At 43.6% G+C, this 27,063-nt stretch overlaps 1 protein-coding gene across 2 annotated transcripts in view; it reads right to left on the reverse strand.

Annotated features, from left to right (window-relative positions):
• The window catches only part of KCNK10 (potassium two pore domain channel subfamily K member 10), a 189,576-nt gene that overhangs the window by 59,460 nt on the left and 103,053 nt on the right, over window positions 1-27,063 (reverse strand). For both annotated transcript variants that reach the window (XM_077463732.1, XM_077463733.1), the window contains exon 3: window positions 6,699-6,816. In XM_077463732.1, the coding sequence (XP_077319858.1) occupies window positions 6,699-6,816 (118 nt within the window). The remainder of the gene's footprint in view (window positions 1-6,698; window positions 6,817-27,063) is intronic.

The raw sequence follows: 27,063 nt of genomic DNA on the forward strand, positions 1-27,063 counted from the left end.
AAAAAAAAAAAAATCTTATTTATTTTACTTGATTTTATTTATTTTTACACTGTTTAAAAAAAAATGGATCACTTTTATTCCTATTACAAGGGATGTAAACATCCCTTGTAATAGAAAAAAGCATGACAGGTCCTCTTAAATATGAGATCTGGGGTCAAAAAGTCCTCAGATCTCATATTTGGACTTAAATGCAATAAAAAAAGAAATTAAAAAAAATTTCATTTGAAAAAAATGACATTGAAAAAATGTTGCTTTAAGACGTATGGGCGGAAGTGACCTTTTGACGTCGCTTCCCCCCTCCTATGGTATAGAGACGAGTGGGGGCCATCTTAGCCTCACTCGTCTCCATACCCAGCAGTGTAAAGGACCTGATCGCCTCCACCCCTACCGACGGCTCCGGTAAGCAGCGGAGGGCACGGGAGAGTGGCGGGAGGGGGGTGGGCCCTCTCCCGCCGCTGATAACGGTGATCTCGCGGAGAACCCGCCACGGAGACCACCCTTATAGTAAACAGGACCGCTTCCTGTAAAGACGGATATCTCGGTTGTGGCAGCAACTGCTGCCGTTACCGAGATATCCCTCTTCAAAGTACCGATGTATTTATACAGGAGCCGGGCCTTAAGTGGTTAAGGTGAAGAAAAAAGGAGGGAGAGAAAAAAAACACTGTAACGCATCAAAAACGCACCAAAAATGCATCAAAAACACCTCAAAAACGTGCATGCAGAAAAGCATCCAGAATGCATCCAGACTGAGCTTCTATGATGTGAAATGGCCCTTAATATACTCAATGGCTTGTCTAAAAATATATTGAAACACTATTCAAAATTCACAAAAATAAGGATCAATATAAAATTATTATAATTTGCTCAGAAAGAAATATAAAAGCATAAAAATAAGGGGAGTGGGTAAAAAAAAATTATTGGATACATATTGGCTCGAGAAATTTGGATTAGAAAACCAAACACTATATATTGCGGTTTTTCTATATAAAATTCCATGAATCGCCAATATTATTATTATTATTATTATATTATACACGGTTTATATAGCGCCAACAGTTTATGCGGCGCTTTGCAATGTATAGGGGGGGGGACAACACAATTACAGTACAATACAAAAGGTACAGGAGGGCCCGGCTCATAGAGCTTACATTCTAAAGGGAGGGGGTGGTGGTACAAAAGGTAATAGCTGCAGAGAATGATTTGATGGGGGTGGTTATAATAATAATAATAATAACAATAATGAACTCGTGATTCTTAAAATTATAGACATGGATGATATTGAAAATAACCTTCTATTGAACAGATTAAATTGATTAAAATTTTTAATTTACAAGCATTGTTGTTAATGTAAAGTTATTGCTTATTTTATTCCCTCTCCTCCTATTGATTATTATTTTTTCTTCTCTCCCTTCCCTCCTTTTATTCCTTTTGTGTTCCTTTTCGGGGTATTTTATGGTAATTTTATGTTAAAGTGATTGTAAAGATTCATTTATTTATTTTTTAAATAACAAACATGTTATACTTATCTCCACTGTGCAGCTCGTTTTGCACAGAGTGGCCCCCGAACTCCGTCTTCTGGGGTCCCCAGGCGGCTCTCGCGGCTCCTCCCCACATCTGATATCCCCCTAGGAGAAGAGCTCTCCCGAGGGGGTTACGTTGCGGGTGTGCTCCCGAGTCTAGCATTCGGGGTCCATATCTGCCGAATGTATGACTCGGCCCCGCCCCATCATTGGATTTGACAGCATCGGGAGCCAATGGCTGGGCTGCTATAAATCTTTCCACTCAAGAGCCGAGAACCCCCTGCAGAGAAACAGTGCGCCCCCCCCCCCTGGTAAAGTTGCAGGGCTCAGGTAAGTAAAACGGGGGGGGGGTCACTGCCAGAAGTTTTTTCACCTTAATGCATAGGATGCATTATGGTGAAAAAACACAAAGGTTTACAACCCCTTTAATCCGTATTTGTAATATTATTTTGTTTTACATAAGTCATTAATCACATTCATGGTTGTATATGTTTATAGTCCTAAAGAAACTGTGACTTTCATAAACCCCCAAATTCATTGGACTTTTCTTGGTGACCCCCTTTCACACAAAGGCGGTTTTTAGGCATTTTAGCACTAGAATTAGCGCCTGTAAAGCGGCTGTAAACTGCCTCCCATGCCACCTGAATGTGAGCCCGAGTACTTTCAGACTGGGGCGGTGCGCTTGCGGGACGTTAGGAAAAGTCCTGCATGCGGCATCTTTGGGATGGTTTGGAAGCGCTGTAAAAAACACTCCCAAAATGCCATGCCCATTGAATGGCCAACGCTTCCAGAGCGCCTGAAAAGCGATTGGGAAGTGCCACAACACAGGAGCTTTTAACCCCTTCTTCGGCCGCTGGCAGGGGTAAAAAAACATCATGCTAGCGTCCGAAAAGTGTCGCTTAAACATCGCTAAAGCACCGCTCAAACGATCGTCGCTTTATCGCTGATGCGGCTCAGTGTGAAAAGGGGGTCTTAAAGTGTTACTAAACCCACATCAGTAAAATCAGTCTGTATATGCAGTAAAGCATGCTTGTTATACTCACTGTGGAACCTAAGAGGTTAATCTTCTGCATTGTGTAAAAAGGCTGTTTGATCCTGTCTTTTACCATCCACCCCTTTTTCTATTGCCCCCAATCCATCTACTGATAGAACAGAGCCTTGGGGGCACTTTGCACATGCTCAGTTTGGTGTGTATTGCTAGAGAGTTTTTTTTTTTTTTGGTGCATGTGGGCCAATCAGCACTATCCAGATAGAGGGTCGGGGGTCCTGAAGCCTCATAGGACAATGAGAGGAGAATGAAAACTCCTCCTACAAGATTTAACCAGACACTGATAGAAGTCACAAGACTGCTATATACTGCTGATGAGAAAAGGTATTTAGCCATTTATATTTACTAAAATAATTGCATTTACAGGTTCTGTGTACTGCAGGAGACCAGATATAGTGAATGCAGACTCCTGGGTTTAGTAATACTTTATATAAAATCATGCAAGGCTTTTATACGTGGTGTGATGCTTCTACAGTATTTCTCATCCTACAGTTAAACAAATCTGACAGAGGTTCTAACTATTCCCTAAAAAAAAAATTGATTGGATACACTTTATTGAGAAGGTTATGTAGATCAAATACTGTCATATCTTTCGGTTTCTCTATATAAGTTTCCATAAATCAACAATATTAAACTAGCGTGATTTCAGTTCAGAAATACTCAGCAACACTTGGAAATACTCCATTCCCGAGTGTTTCCGAGCCTTTCCGAGTTCAACTGAGCTGTCCCCGATTATTTCTGAGGCTCTCCAGCGCCCTCCCCCCACCTCTGGCCACATGCGGTATTGCATGCGATAGAAGTCAATGCGGAACAAATTATCTTCGTTTCCATTGACTTCTATGGGGAAACCCGCTTTGATATGCGAGTGCTTTGGATAACAAGCATTCTCCTGGAACGGATTATGCTCGTAATCCAAGGTTCCACTGCATATGGATGATATTGGAAATAGCCGTCTATTGAACAAGATAAACTGATTCGAATTTTTTATTCATAATTAATTGTTTTTAATGTAAAGTTATTGCATATTATCCCCCCCCCTCCTTTTTATGTTTTTGTATTCCTTTTCACATACTTTCATTTTACTTCACTGATTCTATTCATGGTTTCATATGTTTATAGTCCTAAATAGATGGGGACCTTCATACCCTTCCCCAACCCCCCCCCCCCCCCATAAATGTGTTGGCTTTTTCTTGGCAATCATATATAAAATATAATTCTGGACTTTTGTACATAGTAGTACTTCTATCTCTTATCCTATAGCTAAAAAATCTGACAGAGGTTCTAATCATTCCCAAGAAAAAAACGTTTTAACCATTCCCTAAATAAAAAAAATTGCATACACTTTGACTCATGAAATTTGCATAGATCATGACAAGCCTTGCAGTTTATCTATATAAGATTCCAGAAATCACCAATAGTTAAAGTGTTACTAGTAAACTCAGTCTGTATATGCAGTAAAGCATGCTTGTTATATACTCACTGTGGAACCTAAGGGGTTAATCCTCCACATTCTGTAAAAAAGGCTGTTTGATCATGTCGTCTCTGATCCTCCCCTTCTTCCACAGTCCCCAATCCATCTGCTGATAGTACAGAGCCTTTGGAGTCACTCTGCACATGCTCAGTTTGGTGTATTTTGCTAGAGTTTTTTTTTTCTTGGGAGGGCACATGTGATCAACACAGGGCCAATCAGCACTGTCCAGACAGAGGGTCAGGGGTCCTGCAGCCTCATAGGACAGTCAGAGGAGAATGAAAACAAATTCTACAAGCTTTAACTACACACTGATAGAAGTCATCATACTGCTGATAAGACAAGGTATTCAGCAGTTTATATTTACTAAAATAATTGCGTTTCTATGTTCTGTGTACTGTGGGGGACCAGATATAGTGAATGCAGGATCCTAACTTTAGCTTTTGTGATTCCTAATATAATTTATATGGATGATATTAGAAATAACCGTGTATTGATCATGCTAAATTGATTTCACTTTTTAATTCATCAGTGTTATTAATATGAAGTTATTGCTTTATTTTATTTTTTCTCTCCCATCCTTTGTATGCTTTTGTATTCCTTTCTGTGTAATTTTATATTAATGCTTATATTGTTTGTTTGTTTTTTACAGTAAAATCATTTTATTCTAGATAAGTCATTGATTGGGGCTGTCGTGGTCTGGGGCTGAATGAGTGCTGCCGGCACTGGGGAGCTACAGTTCATTGAGGGAACCATGAATGCCAACATGTACTGTGACATACTGAAGCAGAGCATGATCCCCTCCCTTCAGAGACTGGGCCGCAGGGCAGTATTCCAACATGATAACGGCCCCAAACACACCTCCAAGACCACCACTGCCTTGCCAAAGAAGCTGAGGTTAAAGGTGATGGACTGGCCAAGCATGTCTCCAGACCTAAACCCTATTGAGCATCTGTGGGGCTTCCTCAAATGGAAGGTGGAGGAGCGCAAGGTCTCCAACATCCACCAGCTCTGTGATGTCATCATGGAGGGTGGAAGAGGACTCCAGTGGCAACCTGTGAAGCTTTAGTGAACTCCATGCCCAAGAGGGTTAAGGCAGTGCTGGAAAATAATGGCGGCCACACAAAATATTGACACTTTGGGCCCAATTTGGACATTTTCACTTAAGCCGCGTACACACGGGCGGACTGTCTGGCCAACTAAGTCCGTCAGACAATCCGACGGACAGTCCGTCCTACTTTCGAATGAACGGACTTGACCACACACGATGAACAAACAGTCCGTTGAAAGCTTGCGCGATGACGTGTACAGCACGTACGACGGGACTAGAAATAGGACGTCCAATACACAGCAATGCAACCTTCCGCCGTGTAAATCCTTTCTGAGCATGCGCCATACTTAGTCCGTCCAACTAGCCTACTCACGAGCGGACTGTCCGCTGAAACCAAAGTTGGATGGACAATATTACGGAAATTCCGAAATACTTAGTCCGCCAGACTGCACGCTGAAAAAGTCCACTGAAGCCCACACACGAGCGGACTGTCCGCTGAAATGTGTTTCGGCGGACTAAGTTGGACAGACAGTCCGCCCGTGTGTACGCGGCTTTAGGGGTGTACTCACTTTTGTTGCCAGTGGTTTAGACATTAATGGCTTTGTGTTGAGTTATTTTGAGGGGACAGCAAATTTACACTGTTATACAATCTGTACACTCACTACTTTACATTGTAGCAAAGTGTCATTTCTTCAGTGTTGTCACATGAAAAGATAGAATAAAATATTGACACAAATGTGAGGGGTGTACTTACTTTTGTGAGATACTTTATATTCATGGTTTTATATGTTTCGAGAAAGATGGAGACTTTCATAACATCCACACACATACACACAAACGCATTGGCTTTTCTTTAGCAATTAAATATCATTCTGGGGTTTTTTTTATATGTAAAGTGGCACTTCCATTTCTTGTTCTACAGCTAAAAATTTGAGAAAGGTTCTAAATATTTCCTAAAAATAAATAAATGCATAATAAATAAATTAACCACTAAAAAGAAAAGTCCTAATCATTTCCCTAAAAAAATGGTTCTTTCCCCCAAAAAAATGTTTGCATAACCTTGGCTCAAGAAATTTGCGTAGATCAAATTCTTTAATCATATTTTGCTGTTATCTCTGTAAAGATCTCATAAATCACCAATAATTAACACACGTGATGATTTATATTATATAAATGGATGATATTGGAAATAACCTTCCATTGATCACACTAAATTGATTTTAATTTTTTATTCGCAAGTAAATATTAATGTAAAGTTATTGCTTTCATATTCCCTTCTGATTCACTTTAGAGTAATCCCATATAAATCCCAATTTGGGAATTCTTTATAATATAATATCATTGTAGATGAGTCATTGACTATTTTCGTATTTTCAGCAGATTTATATTTCCTAACCCCTCCAAACGTGTCGGCTTTCCCCTTGGCAATCCGAAATATATTATTCTTGACTTTTATATTATACATTCTATATTTTTTATTTTTTGCAGGGGGTTCTAATCTACTCTTTAAATAACTAAACAAAACTAACTAAAAATAAATTGGTTTTAGATATACATAAAACTGATAAAAAAAAGCAGGCAGCGAGGGTCAATGGCGAGGTGGCCTCTCACCTATAGTGGTGATGACGGTGCCCGCAAAGAAGAAGGCGCTGCCCAGGTCCCAGTGGCTGCTGCTGTTGGAGTAGTTTCCGATCGGATTCACCCCGGCGTTGTCTGCATCGATGGCTTTCTGCGGAGAGAGAGTTCACAATGGTCAGATTACTCATTTAGGAAACCTTCTATATTAATATGATAGTTACTAATAGGATGGAGGAACAAAGTTTAAGGAGAGCTACGCAATGGCTGATTGTGAGGTCTAGGCATATGGTAACATGACTGGTGGCCATGGGAGCACGGACCTCTACAGCATGTTTATTACATAGATTTATTATTGAAATGTTGGCCGGGATGGATCGGTCATACTGTAATTTCGGGTCTGCTGCTAGCCCACGATACATGGTAAGAAGGATTTTTTTTCAGGTTTAAAAGTTGCTAAAGTAGCTACAGTGGGGAAATAATTATGATCCCCTGCAGAATTTGTTAAGACCCATACACACTATCAGATTATCTGCTGAGTTTTTCCTTCAGATTTACCAAAACCATGTAGTAGAAGGGCCTGCCTGATTGCATACACATTGAAACTCCTTAGTTTTCTCCTCATATTATATGGTTTTGGTAAATCTGAAGGAAAAACTCGGCAGATAATCTGATAGTGTGTATGGGGCTTTAGTGTTTCCACTTACAAAGAAATGAAGGGTCTATAATTTTTATCATAGGTGGATTTTAAATGATAGGGACTATCAATCAAAAATCCAGAAAAACACATGATACAAATATTATAGATTGAGTTGCAGTTCAACAAGTGAAATATGTATTTGATCCCCAAGCAAAACATGACTTAGTACTTGGTGGAGAAACCCTTGTTGGAAAGCACAAAGGTAAGATTTTTCTTGTAGTTAATGGCCAGGTTTGCACACATCCCAGCATTTTTCTTCCTCCAAAACCTGGCGAATTGCGTTAATGCCAAAGAGCTCAATTTTGGTGACTCTCAACTGACCACAGCACTTTCTCCCAATCCTTCTCTGAATCATTTAGATGTTCATTTGCAAACTTCAGATGAGCCTGTACACGTGCCTTCTTAAGGAGGTGGACTTGCCGTGGTTGAAGAAAAGTACTGACTATGACCCTAAGAACACCATCCCTACAGTCAAGCACGGAGGTGGAAACACGATGTTTTGGGGCTGTTTCTCTGCTAAAGGTACAAGCCAACTTTGCCACATTGAGGGGCCAATGGATGGGGCCATGTATGGTAAAATCTTAGCCCTTGTACACACGGTCAGACATTCTGACAACCAAATCCGTTGGATTTTGTCCGACGGATTTTGTCCGAAACTGTTGCATACACACGGTCGGACAAAGTTGTCGGAAAATCCGATTGTACATAACGTGATGACGTTATTTCGGTACGACGGGACTACGTTCAGGCTAGTAGCCAATAGCTTTGGTCTAGGAATTTGATCTGAGCATGCGTGGCACTTTGTCCGTCGGAGTAGGCTACACATGATCGGAGTATGTCCGATTGGAGCATTTTGGCGAAAAATTTTACCGACAAGTTGGAAAAGTTGGTCCGTCGGATATTCCGACGGAAACAGCCCAATGGAGACCACACACAGTCGGAAAATATCCGACAAAATGGTTCGATAGGACACATTCCGTCGGAATCTCCGACCGTGTGTACAAGGGCTCAGATGAGAACCTTCTTCCTAGGAGACTGGTCATGGAGCATACCGCCAAGGCAACAAAGGAGTGGCTCAAGAAGAAGCACATGAAGGTCATGGAGTGGCCTAGCCAGTCTCCAGACCTTAAGCCTATAGGAAATTTATGGAGGGAGCTGAAAGTTTGAGCTGGCCAGCGACAGCCAAGAAACCTTAAGGATTTTGAGAAGATCTGTAAAGAAAAGTGGACCAAAATCCTTCCTGGTCACCAACTACAAGAAACGTCTGACCTCTGTGCTTGCCAACAAGGGTTTCTCCACCAAGTACTAAGTCATGTTTTGCTTGGGGATCAAATACTTATTTTTCTCGCTGAACTGCTACTCATTTTATAACATTTGTATCATGAGTTTTGGTTTCTGGATTTTTGGTTGATATTCTGTCTCTGTCATTTAAAATCCACCTATGATAAAACATGATAGACCCTTTATTTCTTTGTAAGTGGGAAAACATTATATAAAGTATTTATACTGTGTACTGTATGTATTTATATATATACTCTTACTTTATAGAATGCGATACCCAACTGACTTAAATATACCTCTGAAGAAGAACCCTTTGAGGTCTGAAATGTGTAAGGCATCCACACATGGAATGTACAGTGGTTAGTCCTATCAACATGTTCTTTTGGGCAACCACCATCTTTTATCCATGGCATGCATGTTGGGTACCTTACTAAGTGTTTTTATAAATTTTTTTGTCATTTGTACACTTTCTTTATGTGATATTTATGTTTGTTACATATTTCATAATAAATATTTTGTACCTTTTTACCTACCTGGTCTGTCTCTTGTCAAATCCGTGAGGGGTTTTGGTTTGTGCCCTAGGGCACGACTAGTTCTATTTTTCTTCCTCCTAAACATGTCAGTCACTTCATTTCATCAAAGCCCACTCTGAGATTTTTTTATAAATATATATTCTATCTTCTTCTCTGTCATTGTCTTCTCAGAGCGTAGTCACTGACATCCCACAAGCATGACAGCTGCTAGAATGGGACGGGAATCACTGGCTAAATATAAATCGGCTTCACCGTCAGCATTTAGAATCTTTAAAGTTTATGTAGTCCCAGGGCTGTTTTTACCACAGGGCATCTACCCAGGGCAAATGGGGCATCTGCCCAGTGTCCCGCCATTGTTGAGAGGCCCAAAGCAGCTGCCCCTAGAGCCAGTGCTGCCCGCCGGCTTTTTTTTTTCAGCCGAGTTACTCCACCTTTGGGATTGGGAGCTGGTTGCTGAGCTGCCTGCTATTGTCACTTGTAAATACAGGAGCGCTGCTTCATGGTGTGGTGTACAGGCAGTGAGGAGATGATATGCTGTAACCTTCAGCAATCAGTGAGCTGGATTGATGTGCTGTGACCTCTAGCAACCAATAAGTAAGTGGTAATGATGTGCATTTACCTCTAGCAACCAATCAGAGAGTGGTAAACATGTAATGTAACCTCCAGCAACCAATGAGTAAGCGGTAAGCATGTAACCTCTAGAAACCAATAAGTGAGCGGTAAACTTGTAACATCTAGCAACCAGTGATTGGTGAGGATGTGTAGTAGCCTCTAGCAACCAATTGGTTAGCAGAAATGATGTGCTGTAACCTCTAACAACTAATTGATGAGTTGTAATGTTTGCTGTATCCACTAGCGTCCAGTCAATGAGCAGTTTTGATATTCTGTAACCTCTGGCAACCAATCTCAATTGCTGCCTGACCTGATTTTAAGTCGGGGGGGGGGGGGGGCAAAGTCAATTTTTGCCCAGGGCCCAATCAATATTAAATATGGCAATGTGTAGACCCAATCACTAAAAATCTCATAGGAGCTTCAATATGTTCATATCATTTCAACAATCATTTTGGATCTTTTTGTTAAATATGCAGATTTCATTGAAAAATCCGAGGTGATCCTGTTATGAAGGTCTTTGTTTAGGCACTTCCTGTCAGAGGGTGACAACGCTTTGTCCCTGTCTCCTAGTTGTGCTCCTGTGTTGTCACCCTGTCACACAGGCTTCCGATGGAGATTTCAAGAGGCCTGGAAACAACACTGTTACAAAGACAGGAAGTGAGAGGAAATGTCCTCAAACTCCAGCACTTATTCTTCCACACTCCATCCAAAACTACAAAAAAAAAAAGAAAAAAGTTTTGATTGGAGATATACTGAAGCTACTGTATGTTTTAAACCATTAAAGTATCTCTAATGTAATTTTTTGTTTTGGATGGAGTAGGGAAGATCTAGAAACCCCGTCAGGATTTTATTGATTTCTGTGACCCTGTTGACGGTATTCACCCTCTCTATTTGTCCTGGTGTCAATGGTTCCAAAAGTGATAAGAAATCGAAATGGTTACAGTTGTCACAAGAACAGGAATAGAAGGGAAATCTTGCAGTGGTGACACCATTTCTGATTACAGCTGTCTCAGAGGGGATTTCCCGTCTCTGTTTAGGGATTTCCTCTCACTTCTTGTTGTGCCTCCATGGCAGAAAGTAAAAGGAAAATCACCAAAATGGGATACAAACAGATAAACAAGATACAGCAAGGTTTTTTTTTTTTTAACAATTGACAGCAATCCTGCCATGAAGGTCCTTGTTTAGGCACTTCCTTTTGTGGCGTGACAACGCTCTGACCCTATCTGCAAAATGTGGGTGTAGGTGTCACCCTCCCAATGGAGCAAAGTTTTGGATTTAAATATTGTATATGTGGGAGTGGTGTTTATATCAATAATAGGACCATTGGAAGGTCTCATCCATGAGCCAAATCATATGAGTACAAATAACAAATAAATGAGACTTTAAATACCTCTCCAATGGACAGATGTACACCACAAGATATATTAAAAATATATACATATTTTTTTTGCATTCAGTTAAAACCTCATATTAAAAGCATAGAATTTACACATGGAGTTCAATGCTACCACGTGTCTTCCATTGAGGGAAGTAGAGGGAAGTAGAGGATGTATGGTATGATAGTCCTCTGAGCTTATGGTGTGTGGGTTTCACGGAAAGATCTACTTCATCAGGACCTCAAATCTCATGTAAAAGTACAACCGGATACTAAGATCACACTAGAAATTAAAATACAAATAAATTACATATAATATAGTATACATTATGTGTAACATTAGAGCTATCTCCTGAAGGAAGAGAGGGACTTTACTCACACTCATCCACCGTGTAGTCATTTACTATCCTGAAGTATATATCTGAGCAAAGCTATATTTGATGACAGTTGTTTGGAAGGTACAATTTATGAGCAATGTATTTGTGACAACTAGGACAGGGGCTTTTGGAGAGGACTATAGGCAAGCCTCCTACCCACTGATTATTGCCCATGGAGAAAGCAGATCATTCTCCAATGATGGACAACAATGTGATGAACGCTGAGAGCAAGGCTTGGATTAATTCTCTGAATAAGAACAATAAAGCTTCACTTCTGGAGTGACTGGCAAGGTGTAATATTAATCTTGTACGGGTTAATGGTCAGAAGTAATATGGTGGCTTCTCCTGCAGACTGGGTTTGAGAGGCTCCTTCACTTAGGATAGAAATATTTATCAACAATATCCCTCAAAAGATCTATGAAGATAAATGAATTCCACTTTTTCAGGCTACTGGAACATTGTATGAGTTTGTCTCATAGACTGCTGTAGACTTTTGCCGGCCAGTCTGAGGTGGGGTGGGATCAGTTTATGTTATGTGTTTTTTTCAAATTGTGTGCCTCCTATGTGTGGATTCCCATTGTTAACTGAGTTAATCAAGTCACCTATTGTTTCTGTCTGTTGGCTGATTTGGCTAACTCTTGGAGATTTCTACATGCTGGGATAAGTCTGGTGTCAACTCTACCTCATTATCTAACCATTGTGTGATGTTTTGGGTAATATTTGGTTTTATTGTACGTGTGGTGACTGTCCTACATTTGAAGTGTAAAAAAAAAAATGTAGTTCTGATGAATAAACAGTCATTCCTTTGGATTTTACCCCAACATCTTGTCTGTGTACGATGCTTGTGGGGAAAGGGGCTGGTATTAGCTCTCAGTCTGCTGGAAGGGTTTGGTGAGCAGGAGGCACTGTTTGGCAGAAGCACTCAGGCTGGGTGCCAGGCGTTCAGTCATAGTATATAAGTAGATATGGTCAGTTCTGCTTTTCTTCAGGATAGTAAATGAATATGGTGGATGAGTGTGAGTAAAGTCCCTCTCTTCCTTCAGGAGATACTGTAGCTTTAATGTTACGCATGATGTATACCATATTATATGAAATGTATTTGTATTTTCATTTCTAGTGTTATCTTAGTGTCCGGTTATACTTTTACATGAGATTTGAGGTCCTGATGAAGCGGATCTTTTTGGCGAAACTCGTCAACCTATACGCCATAATTGCAGAAGACTATCATACAATACATCCTCTACTTCCCTCAATGGAAGACAAGTGGTAGAATTAAGTCCACGTATAACTTGTATGCTTTTAATATGAGGTTTTAGTTGAAAGTAATAAAGATATATATATTTTTTAATATATTTTGTCATGTACATCTGTCCATTGGAGGGAGATTTAAAGTCTCATACATTTTTTGTACTTGTATACGTTTTGGATCAGAAGTTTACTTACATCCAGTGGGTCATGCTTTTAAAGTGGCAAGCTGGCCAAAACCAAGGATTTACTTTAAGAGACGATTCTTCTAAATAAACAGCTGCATAAAAAGTATCTGCCACCACCCTTGTTTGTACAGATAGTCTTTAGCAGATATCCCCTGTGCAGATGATTTACCTACTTCTGAAGGGCAGCCTCCCGGGATTGGCTTCAATGGCACCCTGCGGTGAGACGTTGCAGGAGCTACTCTCAGTCCTCATTAGTCCAACATTCGCCTTTTCACCATCCGCCAATTACCATAAATGTTAGATAATGCTCACATACAACGCGCCATTCCAATGACCTTTCAGGTAATTATATAAAACCACTGTTTAGTTCACTCGTGTATTCCTGCAAAAGTCATACAGTGGCTTTTCAGTTTACAATAATGGCCTGACATCTGTCCTTATAGTGACACACACCTGCTGATAGCAGAAATCAGGCTTGCAGTGCCTGTAGGGTGATTGGTGGCTTATGATCTGCAGCCTTATAGGGGATCCCAGAAGAATGGGGTTACTCTACAAACCTTCTGACATTCCAAACAATCCCTGTATACGGTATGTGTTCCCCTGGGTGTATGTATCCTTCTGACGTCTACATGAAATCTTTGTTCTAAATGTGACTGAAATCAAGTCACTTTTCCCCAAATACAGCTCCTCTGACAGCAGCAAAGAATCTTCCGGCATTCCATTTATGGGAATTTAGATCCTGACAAGATGAGATGATTATTGACTAACAATATGCACAGATGATGCTCCTTCCAACTGGAGAGGGGATAGAAATGGTTTGGACACTTCCTTTAAGGCAATGCATAGAACGGGCAGATACAGATATAAGAACCCCGCCCCCACCAGCTGTGCTGGCAATAGAATGAATACAATGTAACCAAATCCACCGCAAGAGGAGAAAACTGAGAAAGGGGACCACGAGGGACCCCCTCCCCCCCAACAAAATGTATACAATGTAATCAAATCCACCGTAAGAGGAGAAAACTGAGAAAGGGGACCACGAGGGACCCCCTCCCCCCCAACAAAATGTATACAATGTAATCAAATCCACCGTAAGAGGAGAAAACTGAGAAAGGGGACCACGAGGGACCCCCTCCCCCCCCCAACAAAATGTATACAATGTAATCAAATCCACCGTAAGAGGAGAAAACTGAGAAAGGGGACCACGAGGGACCCCCTCCCCCCCAACAAAATGTATACAATGTAATCAAATCCACCGTAAGAGGAGAAAACTGAGAAAGGGGACCACGAGGGACCCCCTCCCCCCCCCAACAAAATGTATACAATGTAATCAAATCCACCGTAAGAGGAGAAAACTGAGAAAGGGGACCACGAGGGACCCCCTCCCCTCCAACACAATGTATACAATGTAATCAAATCCAACGTAAGAGGAGAAAACGGAGCAAGGGGACCACGAGGGACCCCCCAACAGAATGTATACAATGTAATCAAATCCACCACAAGAGGAGAACCCAGAGCAAGGGGGCTGTGAGGGACCCCCTCCCCCCTATACATCCGTCCAGTACATCTATCCTAATTATGTCTATTTAACCACTTCAGCCCCGGACCATTTTGCTGGCCAAAGACCAGACCACTTTTTGCGATTCGGCACTGTGTCGCTTTAACTGACAATTGCACGGTCGTGCGACGTGCCTCCCAAACAAAATTGACGTCCTTTTTTTCCCACAAATAGAGCTTTCTTTTGGTGGTATTTGATTACCCCTGCGTTTTTTTTTTTTTGCGCTATAAAGAAAAATAGAGCGACAATTTTGAAAAAAACGCATTATTTTTTACTTTTTGTTATAATAAATATCCCCCAAAAATATATAAAAAAACATTTTTTTCCCTTAGTTTAGGCCGATACGTATTCTACATATTTTTGTAAAAAAAAAAATTGCAATAAGCGATTATTGATTGGTTTGCGCAAAAGTTATAGCGTTTACAAGATAGGGGATAGTTTCATGGCATTTTTATAAAAAAAAAAATTGTACTAGTAATGGCGGGGATCAGCGATTTTTATTGTGACTGCGACATTATGGTGGACACATTGGACATTTTTGACACATTTTTGGGATCATTGTCATTTATACAGCAATCACTGCTATATAAATGCAGTGATTCCTGTGTAAATGACACTGGCAGTGAAGGGGTTAACCAGTGGGTGGCAGTGTAGGGGTTAAGTGTTCCTAGGGGTGTGTTACTAACTGTTGGGGGCTGGGCTTTCATTTAGTGAACACTGATCTCTGCTCCAATCACATGGAGCAGAGATCAGCATCACTAGTTGCTAGGCAGAACGGGGAGATGCTGTTTACAACGGCATCTCTCCGTTCAGCCGCCCCATGAGACGATCGCGGGTATGCCCGCATCGATCGAGTCCGCGGGCCCCACGTCTGGACTCATGGGGGTCCCGACCCAGCACGGCCAGCGGTGCTTTCAATATCTATCTATCTGTCTATTATATATTTATCTATCTACCCTTACCATAGCTTTTTATTCGACTATCCTAATCATATCTATCTAGCTTTAATCAATTTCTCTTATTATCTGTATCACTGATTGATTGATAGTAATCTATTTAATTGTTTTTTTTATAATACGAGTTTGCCTAAAGTAATTTATTATAGGGTAGGGCTCTTTTTGTGTGTATATATATATATATATATATCTTTATATATATATATATATATATATATATATATATACATCACTATTTAAGAGCACAGCACCTTCTAGAGCAGCAACCCATATTAGCAATTTATTATTTGATTTATATTTTATACACCGTAAGTGCGTGCATTTGTATTCAGCCCCCTTTATTCTGATACCCCTAACTAAAATCTAGTGGAACCAATTGCCTTCAGAAGTCACCTAATTAGTAAATAGAGTCCCCCTGTGTGTAATTTAATCATAGTATAAATACAGCTGTTCTGCAAAGCCCTCAGAGGTTTGTTAGAGAACCTTAGTGAACAAACAGCATCATGAAGACCAAAGAACACACCAGACCGGCCAGGGATAAAGTTGTGGAAAAGTTTAAAGCAGAGTTAGGTTATAAAAAAAATCCCAAACTTTGAACATCTCACGGAGCTCTGTTCAATCCATCATCTGAAAATGGAAAGAGTATGGCACAGCTGAAAACCTAAAACCTACCAAGACATGGCCGTCCACCTAAACTGACAGGCCGGGCAAGGAGAGCATTCATCAGAGAAGCAGCCAAGAGGCCCATGGTAACTCTGGAGGAGCTGCAGAGATCCACAGCTCAGGTGGGAGAATCTGTCCACAGGACAACTATTAGTCGTGCTCTCCACAAATCTGTCTGTAGTTTGCCAGAAGCAATGGAGACGCAGCAAACATGTGGAAGAAGGTGGTCAGATGAGACCAAAAGTGACCTTTTTGGCCTAAAAGCAAAATGCTAAGTGTGGCAGAAAACTATCACTGCACATCTCCCTGAACACCCCATCCCCACCGTGAAACATGGTGGTGGGAGCATCATATTGTGGGATGCTTTTCTTCAGCAGGGACAGGTAAACTGGTCAGAGTTGATGGGCAGATGGATGGAGCCAAATACAGGGCAATCTTATAAGAAAACCTGTCTGCAAAAGACTTGAGACGGGGTGGAGGTTCACCTTCCAGCAGGACAACGACCCCTAAACATACAGCCAGAGCTACAATGGAATGGTTTAGATCAAAGCATATTCATGTGTTAGAATGGCCCAGTCACAGTCCAGACCTAAATCCAATTGAGAATCTGTGGCAAGACTTGAAAATTGCTGTTCACAGACGCTCTCCATCCAATCTGACAGAGCTTGAGATATTTTGCAAAGAAGAATGGGCAAAAATGTCCCTCTCTAGATGTGAAAAGCTGGTAGAGACATCCCCAAAAAGACTTGCAGCTGTAATTGCAGTGAAAGGCGGTTCTACAAAGTATTGACTCCGGGGGGCGCCATACAAATGTACCCCACACTTTTCACATATTTATTTGTAAAATCTATCTAATTATATACCGTATTTTTCGGACGATAAGGCGCACCGGATTATAAGGCGCACTAGCAACGACCGGCTAATATAATGGATATTTCCATATATAAGGCGCATCGGACTATAAGGCGCACTGGATTATAAGGCGCATTTAATGAAACACAACTCGGATGCGGTACTGTAAGTCAAATTTTATTCAACTCTTTAGCAATAACCATAAAATGGTCTATAACAATAACTCTTAACACTGTTCAATTAAATACAAAACCAGACACTCACTTTTTCACTTTATTCTTCAATAACTCTTAACACTGTTCAGTTACCGGTGAATACCGTACAAAACCAGACACTCACTTTTTCACTTTATTCTTCTCCCGCAAATCCATCAAATTCTTCATCTTCAGTGTCTGAGTTTAACAATGGGCGATTTCGGCATCAAGCACGCCCGTATCCCTCTCATCATTCTCATCAGTATCCGAGTCAGGCTCGTTGCTGTCATCGGTACCGGTACTTAGCTGTTCAGTGATAATTCCGGACTTCTTGAAAGCTCGGATTACACTGGTGACTGATACCTTCGCCCAGGCATCCACGATCCACTGGCAGATAGTGGCGTAACTCGCCCGGCGTTGCCTCCCTGTGTTGGTGAATGTGTGTTCGCCTTCTGTCATCCAATGCTCCCACGCAGCTCGCAGTTTAACTTTAAACGACCTGTTGACACCTATATCTAGTGGCTGCAGTTCTTTGGTTAATCCACCCGGAATGATGGCAAGCACCGAATTAGTTTTCTTCACTTGGGCTTTGACAGTATCTGTCAGATGGGCGCGCATGGAGTCACAGACCAATAGGGATGGAGATTCGTGGAAAAAGCCACCCGGTCTCTTGACGTAAACCTCTCTCAGCCACTCACTCATCTTCTCCTCGTCCATCCAGCCCTTCGGGTTAGCCTTGATGATGATGCCAACCGGAAACTTTTCTTTTGGCAGAGTCTTCCTCTTGAAAATTACCATGGGTGGTAGTTTCTGGCCATTAGCCTGGCAACCGAGAACTACAGTGAAGGATGACTTTTCGTTTCCTGTAGTGCGTATAGATACCGTACTGGTCCCTGTTCTCTCGACAGTACGGTTTACAGGGATATCAAAGGTAAGGGGGACCTCGTCCATGTTGGTGATGTGCTCTGGTCGGATCTTCTGTTCATTGATCTTGTTCTTGCAGTAGGTATGGAAAATGGCCAGCTTTTCTTCGTAATCCTTTGGCAGTTGCTGTGACATAGTGGTTCTTGTGCGGATAGAGAGATTCCGCCTTTTCATGAAACGGAAGCACCAAGAGGGACCTCCTCGAAAGTCGTTGATCTCCATGTCGCGTGCGATCGCTGTTGCTTTGAGTCGAATAGAGACAGTAGAGACGCTTCTACCTGCGGTTCTCTGTTCAATAACCCACTGTTCAATTTTGTCCTCCAACCGTGGCCATCTTGCTTTGTTTCCTCGGAAACTCAGTTTGGTCTTCTTTACCTGGCGCAGGGCATCTTCTTGCTTCCTCCACTTTCGTACCATTGATTCATTAATGTTGAATTCTCTCGCAGCTACTCTATTTCCATGCTCTACTGCATGACTGATAGCCTTCAGTTTGAAATCCGCTTCGTAAGCATGTCTCTTAACAGGAGCCATTTTTGGGGCAGCGGGTATACCGTAGAAAATGAACGAATGAATGCGCACACCTCCTGACTAAGATGGCCGTAATGCCCAATCCAAGCAGTGCAGCTTCGTGAGCATTACGGCCATCTTAGTCAGGAGGTGTGCGCATTCATTCGTTCATTTTCTACGGTATACCCGCTGCCCCAAAAATGGCTCCTGTTAAGAGACATGCTTACGAAGTGGATTTCAAACTCATCGCTATCAGTCACGCAGTAGAACAACCTGAGAGAGGTTTACGGTACGTCAGTTTACGGTAAGAGACCGGGTGGCTTTTTCCACGAATCTCCATCCCTATTGATCTGTGACTCCATGCGCGCCCATCTGACAGATACTGTTAAAGCCCAAGTGAAGAAAACGAATTCGGTGCTTGCCATCATGTCAACAGGTCATATATAAGGCGCACCGGATTATAAGGCGCACGGTCGATTTTGTGAGAAAATTTAGGCTTTTACGTGCGCCTTATAGTCCGAAAAATACGGTAATAATAATAATTTTAATAATAGTAGTAGTTATTATTATCATCATCATTATTTCTTCTTCCATCTATCTATCTATCTACAGGCATACCCCACTTTTAAGTACACAATGGGCTTTATTTACTAAAGCTGGAAAGTGCAAAATCAGGTTCCCTTCTGTATAGAAACCAAGGAGCTTCTAACTCCAGCTTGTTCAATTAAGCTTTGGTAATAAAACCTGGAAGCTCATTGGTTTGTATGCAGAAGTGAGCCTGATTTTGCACTTTCCAGCTTTAGTAAATAAACCCCACTGTGTACTTAAAAGTGCCTGTATCTATGCCTGTATCTATCTATCTATCTATTTATCTATCTATCTACATCTCAACTCACCCCCTTGATCTCCTCGTGGATCACAAACTTACTGAATGACATATCGTTATGAATGTCACACCACTTTCTCAAACTCAATCTTTCTAAAACTGAGCTTGTAATATTTCCTCCTCCTTGATCCCCTCCCCATGACTTTGCGATTAAAGGGGCTGTAAATCCTCATGGTTTTTCACCTTAATGCATTCTATCTGCCACTAGATTCACCTGCCACTAGATGTGGATTGTCACTTGCCATGTCGCTTGCCACCAGATGCGGATTGTCATTTGCCACTGTCACTTGCCACCTGATGTGGATTGCCCCTTGCCACATCACCTGCCACCAGATGTGGATTGTCACTTGCCACCTCACCTGCCACCATTTGCAGATTGCCACATCACCTGCCACCATTTGTAGATTGCCACGTCACCTGCCACCATTTGCAGATTGTTACTTGCCATGTCACCTGCCACTTGATGTGGATTGTCACTTGCCACGTCACCTGCCACCAGATGTGGGTTGTGGATTGCCATGCCAGCTAGTGCCACAAAATGTGCATGGAAGCTGAATTGGTGGCAGGCTGGCAGCACTGGTCAATTTAGTGAGGGCAGGAGAGCGGTGATGCGAGGCGGGCAGTGAGAGATGATGTCATCTCTCTGGTCCCAGCCGCACCTCACTCCCACACTGAAGAGGCCCATCTGTTAGGGCGGAAGAGCGGTGATGTGGAATGGGCGGAGAGAGATGGTGTCATCTCTGCTGATCCGCCCGCTCGCTTCTCTCCTCTCATCTGCCTCTCTCATGCAGCCTGTCCCCCGCAGCCACGGCCTGCTGGTAAGGCAGGGACCCTGCGGTAAGAGGCTCAGGGCTATGGGCCCCAGATTCGGGGCTGTAGCCCCAATAGCCACCCCCTAGCCACACCACTGCTAACCACCACATACAAAGCCATCCACAACATCACCCCCAGCTACATCACCAACCTCATGCGCAGATATCACCCAAACCGTCCTCTCTGCTCCGCCAAAAACCTCCTGCTCTCTAGCTCCATTGATACCTCCTCCCTATGCTCACCTCCAGGACTTTTCTAGAACCTCTCCCATCCTCTGGAACTCCCTACCCCAGTATGTCAGGTCAGTCCCTAGCCTAGCCTGTCTGCCGTTATGAGGTCCCTGAAAACGCATTTATTCAGGGAAGCCTATCTTGCACCCACCTAAGAACTGTACCCAAGCCATCTCCATCAGATCACCACCCCCCCCCCCCGCAGCTATTACCTTTCATACCACCTTCCCCCTCCTATTAGAATGTAAGCTCCACGAGCAGGACCCTCCTGTCCGAACTGTATTGTAATTGTACTGTCCCCCCTCTACATTGTAAAGCACCGTGCAAACTGTTGACGCTGTATAAATCCTGTATAATAATAATCTTTGTCATGTTTATCTATCTATATCTATAATATTATTATTTCTTCTTATTCTATTCTGTTCTATTCTTTTTCTATTTATGTTTATTAATATCTGTCTATTTTGTCTTAATATTTCTACATCTATCTATCTATCTATCTATCTATCTATCTATCTATCTATCTATCTATCTATCTATCTAGCCATCTCTTTCTTTATCATGTCTATTTATCTATTCAAAGATATATCCATTATTATTATTATTATTAATATCCATTATTATTATTATTATTATTATTATTATTATTATTATTATTATTAATAATAATAATAATATCTTCTATCTATCTATCTATCTATCTATCTATCTATCTATCTATCTATATCATGTTTATCTATCTATATCATGTTTATCTATCTATATCTATTTATGTCTATTATTATTATTTCTTCTTATTCTATTCTATTCTTCTTCTATCTCTATTTATTAATATCTGTCTATTTTTCTATCAGTTATGTATTAATCTATCTATCTATCTATCTATCTATCTATCTCTATTATACAGTATATTACTCCATTCTATTCTATCTAATTATATATCTATTATATTTCATTATTAGCATTTTAAATTCTTCTATTTTGTTTATCTTTCTGTTTCTTCACTTCTGTTTTGGTAACAGGCACACTGCATTGTGGTTCATTGCATTAGGTATCCAAAAATAAATGGCAGCACATTGCATATTACATTATCATGTGTGTCCAATCTGAATGGATTCTGAGACAATACCAGACCTGGTTTATCAAAGCACCTTTCTGAAGGAATGTCTACACTGTCCCTAAGCAGCCAATCAGATCCCAGCTCTCATCCATCATATGTTATAACCATGTGCAGGGCTGGTTGGTTGGCTGAAGCAATACTGACTGTTTGTCTGAAAGACTTTGATACATGAGGAAACTAAGAGCATATTGAACTTAACTATTTGACATGAGAACATTCCGAGAGAACAAAGGAATGACAGATGCTTTAGCACAGAGGAGCCGGGCTGTCTGCGGAGGAATGTCTGTGGTGGAATTCTCTCCAGGCGAGTTTGCCATGTCACAATGTATTATCATCATCAACAATCTGTGTGCCACTCTCCCGATCAGGAAACGTTGCTGTGTCAGGAGCAGATTTACACAGAAATACCACCAATTGCCGACTACCGATAAGACACAATGTGATGAGACTTCATATTTATTGGTGTACTGTAGACAGAACCTCGATCGTGTGCGATTTGGTGCACACCAAAATCGTATTTTTTTTGGTAATTCTTGACACATGATGGGATATTCAAAGTGAACACAGCTTTACATTATTAAGTCTTCAAAGTAATCATTCTCATCTCCTTTAGGCACCGGCACCAGAACCAACACCGGCACTGGCACACTTTTGGATCTACATGATGAACACAATAGAATAATACAACCATTGAGGTTACAGTAAGGTGGGACAAAAGGAACCGAAAAACACACCTCTTCTTATAACATGCCATTATTATTATGGGTAAGTGGGCGGGGTCATGCAAATCATAACTTTTTGCCCCTTTTAGCCAACTGGCATCTGGAACCTATGTGGTGTAGCACAGATATAGCCATCATTTTACAGATTCAGAATTACCAACCTTTGTACAACTGGTTCAGAAAATCATCCAATCATGTCCAAGCAAAAATGCTATTTTTTTCTATTTCCCTTGCACGTGATTGGGTATTCCCTTTAAAGTGAAGCTTTACCTCATTTACTAAGCTCTGAAGCAACTGCACTTGCAGATTTATAGAAGGATCCATCAGGAAAACACCAAGGTCCCAGCTAGGTTTTGCTTGTGGGCGTAGTCACAAACTGAAGTCCAAAGATCAAGTTGAGTGTGGAGAAGCTCACTGGAGAGAGCCAGGATGAAGTTGTGGAAATGAGTCCAGCTGTCCTATGGTGGTGTGAGCCTACAACTCCCTCACTATTAAGATCCTGGTGGATAGTGGCAGGAGGCAAATGATGATACTCCGGCTAAGTGAGTAAGCAACCCCATTGGTGAATAGTTAGTGACTGTGTGTAGCTTTTAAATTCTGGAAGGAGTATTGGTCACCATCAGTAAGTATCTCTGGTGAACAACTTTGGTATACATAACATTCTAGACATGTCTACAGTGATTTTTCAGCTTCCCTAGTGACCAATCATGTCAGTGCCTGGACAAGTTCTTCATCCAATGCCCTGGCACATACGCCACACTGCTCCCCCCCCCCCCCCCCCCCCGATGTGGGGTCCCTGATCATCTTTGGCTGCTATGATACTACAGCACCACGTCTGCCTTTTTTTTGCAAGGTGCAACAAAAAGGAACTTTTGGGTGGCCAACTGGCACTCCCAGTCCCGGTATGCTGCTGGTGCAGACTAGAACCTCACCACCAGAGACATCCCTGCTCAGGCTCCTCCTGTCTGGTAGGGTAGCCTCCATATAGCAGAGTCAGTAAAGAATGGAAGGGATGAGGGTGGGCTCTAATAGCATTGAAGCGGTGAGGATGGGCTTCCAAAGGAATGAAAGGAGTGAGGGTGGGCTCTCAAAGAATGGAAGGAGTGAGGGTGGACTCTCAAAAAATGGTGCAGACTGGGACCTCACCACCAGAGACAACACTGTTACTCTGCTCAGGCTTCTCCTGTCAAGTAGCACAGCCCCCAGGCAGCAAAGTGAGTCAGTAAAAAATGGAAGGGGTGAGGGTGGGCACTCAAATAATGGAAGGGGTGAGGGTGGGCTCTCAAAGAAGGGAAGGAGCGAGGGTGGGCTCTCAAAGAATGGAAGGGTGAGGATGGGCTCTCAAAGAAGGGAAGGAGTGAGGGTGGTCTCTCAAAGAATGGAAGGGTGAGGGTGGGCTCTTAAAGAATGGAAGGAGTGAGGGTGGTCTCTCAAAGAATGGAAGGGTGAGGGTAGGCTCTCAAAGAAGGGAAGGAGTGAGGGTGGTCTCTCAAAGAATGGAAGGGTGAGGGTAGGCTCTCAAAGAAGGGAAGGAGTGAGGGTGGTCTCTCAAAGAATGGAAGGGTGAGGGTGGGCTCTCAAAGAATGGAAGGGTGAGGATGGGCTCTCAAAGAAGGGAAGGAGTGAGGGTGGTCTCTCAAAGAATGGAAGGGTGAGGGTGGGCTCTCAAAGAACAGAAGGAGTGAGGGTGGTCTCTTAAAGAATGGAAAGAGTGAGGGTGGACTCTCAAAAAATGGTGCAGACTAGGACCTCACCACCAGAGACATCACTGTTCCTCTGCTCAAGCTCCTCCTTTCAAGTAGGGCAGCCCCTAGGCAGCAGAGTGAGTCATTGAACAATGGAAGGGATGAGGGTGGGCTGTCAAAGAATGGAAGGGGTGAGGGTGGACTCTCAAACAATAGAATGGGTAAGGGTGGGCTCACGAAGAATGGAAGGAGTGAGGCTAGACTCTCAAAGAATGAAAGGGTGAGGGAGGGCTCTCAAAGTATAGAAGGAATGAGGGTGGGCTCTTAGCGTGTATGAATGTTGCTGCTTCATGGCCTCCCCACCTAAAAACACCTAAAAACACTGCAGCCAGGGCAGCTTTCCCTTCTGCCCTCTCTAGTCCTGGCCATGGGTATAGGATATACAGTGGTGTGAAAAAGTGTTTGCCCCCTTCCTCATTTCCTGTTCCTTTGCATGTTTGTCACACTTAAGTGTTTCGGAACATCAAACCAATTTAAACAATAGTCAAGGACAACACAAGTAGACACAAAATGCAATTTGTAAATGAAGGTGTTTATTATTAAAGGTGAAAAAAAATCCAGACCATCATGGCCCTGTGTGAAAAATTGATTGCCCCCTAAACCTAATAACTGGTTGGCAGGGGCGGACTGACCAGTCGGTCACTCGGACGCCGCCCGAGGGCCCGCGGACATTAGGGGCCCGGACTCGGCATGTGAGAGGCCGCTTGCAGCGGCTGAATTACATGCCGCGATGCAGATGCTAACTGTGCGCTGCTCCCCGCCGGCCCCTCCCTCCCCACGTCCGTCCCAGGTGCTTGTACTGTATGCATCGTGACATCACCTGGGACGGACGAGAAGAGTGGAGGGGCCGGCGGGGAGCAGCGTGCCATTAGAAGTGTCTCAGGCTCAGCATCCGGTGACTCGGTGAGTGAAGCCGAGACACCAGGGCCGCCACACGTGATGTGGGGGGGTACAGACAGATGCATGTGCCCCGGGTCCCCCCATCCCACAGTGTCCTCCTGGCTGTGTGCATGTCCCCCTGTGCTGTGTGCATGTCCCCCTGTGTGCATGTCTCCCTGTGTGCATGTCCCCATGTGCTGTGTGCATGTCCTCCTGTGTGCGTGTCCCCCTGTGCTGTGTGCATGTCCCCCTGTGTGCATGTCCCCCTGTGCTTTGTGCATGTCCCCCTGTGTGCATGTCCCCCTGTGCTTTGTGCATGTCCCCCTGTGTGCATGTCCCCCTGTGTGCATGTCCCCCTGTGTGCATGTCCCCCTGCGTGCATGTCCCCCTGCGTGCATGTCCCCCTGTGCTGTGTGCATGTCCCCCTGGTACTGTGTGCATATCCCCCTGTGCTGTGTGCATGTCCTCCTGTGTGCATGTCCCCCTGTGCTGTGTGCACGTCCCCCTGTGCTGTGTGCATGTCCCCCTGGTACTGTGTGCATGTCCCCCTGTTCTGTGTGCATGTTCTCCTGTGTGCATGTCCCCCTGTGCTGTGTGCATGTCCTCCTGTGCATGTCCCCCTGTGCTGTGTGCATGTCCCCCTGTGCTGTGTGCATGTCCTCCTGTGTGCGTGTCCCCCTGTGTGCATGTACCCCTGTGTGCATGTCCCCCTGTGCTGTGTGCATGTCCCCCTGTGTGCATGTCCCCCTGTGTGCATGTCCTCCTGTGTGCATGTCCCCCTGTGTGCATATGCCCCTGTGCTGTGTGCATGTCCTCCTGTGTGCATGTCCCCCTGTGCTGTGTGCATGTCCCCCTGTGCTGTGTGCATGTCCATCTGTGTGCATTTCCCCCTGTGCTGTGTGCATGTCACCCTGTGCTGTGTAAGTGTCCTGTGTGCATGTCCTTTGTGCATGTCCCCCTGTGCTGTGTGCATGTCACCCTGTGCTGTGTAAGTGTCCTGTGTGAATGTCCTTTGTGCATGTCCCCCTGTGCTGTGTGCATGTCCCCCTGTGCTGTGTGCATGTCCATCTGTGTGCATTTCCCCCTGTGCTGTGTGCATGTCCATCTGTGTGCATTTCCCCCTGTGCTGTGTGCATGTCACCCTGTGCTGTGTAAGTGTCCTGTGTGCATGTCCTTTGTGCATGTCCCCCTGTGCTGTGTAAGTGTCCCCCTGTGTGCGTGTCCTCCTGGGCTGTGTGCATGTCCCTGTGTGAGTGTCCCCCTGTGTGAGTGTCCCCCTCTGCTGTGTGCGTGTCCCCCTGTGTGCATGTGTCCCCCCTGTATGCATGTCCCCTTGTGTGCATTTCCTCCTGTGTGCATGTCCCCCTGTGCTGTGTAAGTGTCCTGTGTGCATGTCCTCCTGTGCTGTGTGCATGTCCTCCTGTGCTGTGTGCATGTCCCCCTGTGCTGTGTGTGTGTGTCCCCTGTGTGTGTGTCCCCTGTGTGTGTGTCCCCCTGTGCTGTGTGTGTGTCCCCCCTGTGCTGTGTGTGTCCCCCCTGTGCTGTGTGTGTCCCCCTGTGTGAGTGCCCCCCTGTGCTGTGTGCATGTGTCCCTCCTGTGTGCGTGTCCCTCCTGTGTGCATGTCCTCCTGTGCTGTGCGAGTGTCCCCCCGTGTGCATGTCCTCCTGTGCTGTGTGCATGTGTCCCCCCGTGTGCATGTCCTCCTGTGCTGTGTGCATGTGTCCCCCTGTGTGCGTGTCCTCCTGTGTGCGCATTCTCCCTCCAGTGTCCCACTGTGTGTGTGCATTCTCCCTCCAGTGTCCAACGGTGTGTGTGTGTGTGTGTGTGTGTGTGTGTGCATTCTCCCTCCAGTGTCCCCTCATGTGTGTGTTCTCCCTCCAGTGTCCCCGTGTGTGTGCTCTCCCTTCAGTGTCCCCGTGTGTGCTCTCCCTCCAGTGTCCCCCTGTGTGTGTGTGTGCTCTCCCTTCAGTGTCCCTGTGTGTGTGTGTTCTCTCCCTTCAGTGTCCCCGTGTGTGTGTGCCTTCTCCCTCCAGTGTCCCC

The sequence above is a fragment of the Lithobates pipiens genome, unplaced genomic scaffold (genome assembly GCF_037356315.1).
Source record: "Lithobates pipiens isolate NorthernLeopardFrog02 unplaced genomic scaffold, aLitPip1_a1.2 Scaffold_30, whole genome shotgun sequence".
Classification (NCBI taxonomy): Eukaryota; Metazoa; Chordata; class Amphibia; order Anura; family Ranidae; genus Lithobates; species Lithobates pipiens.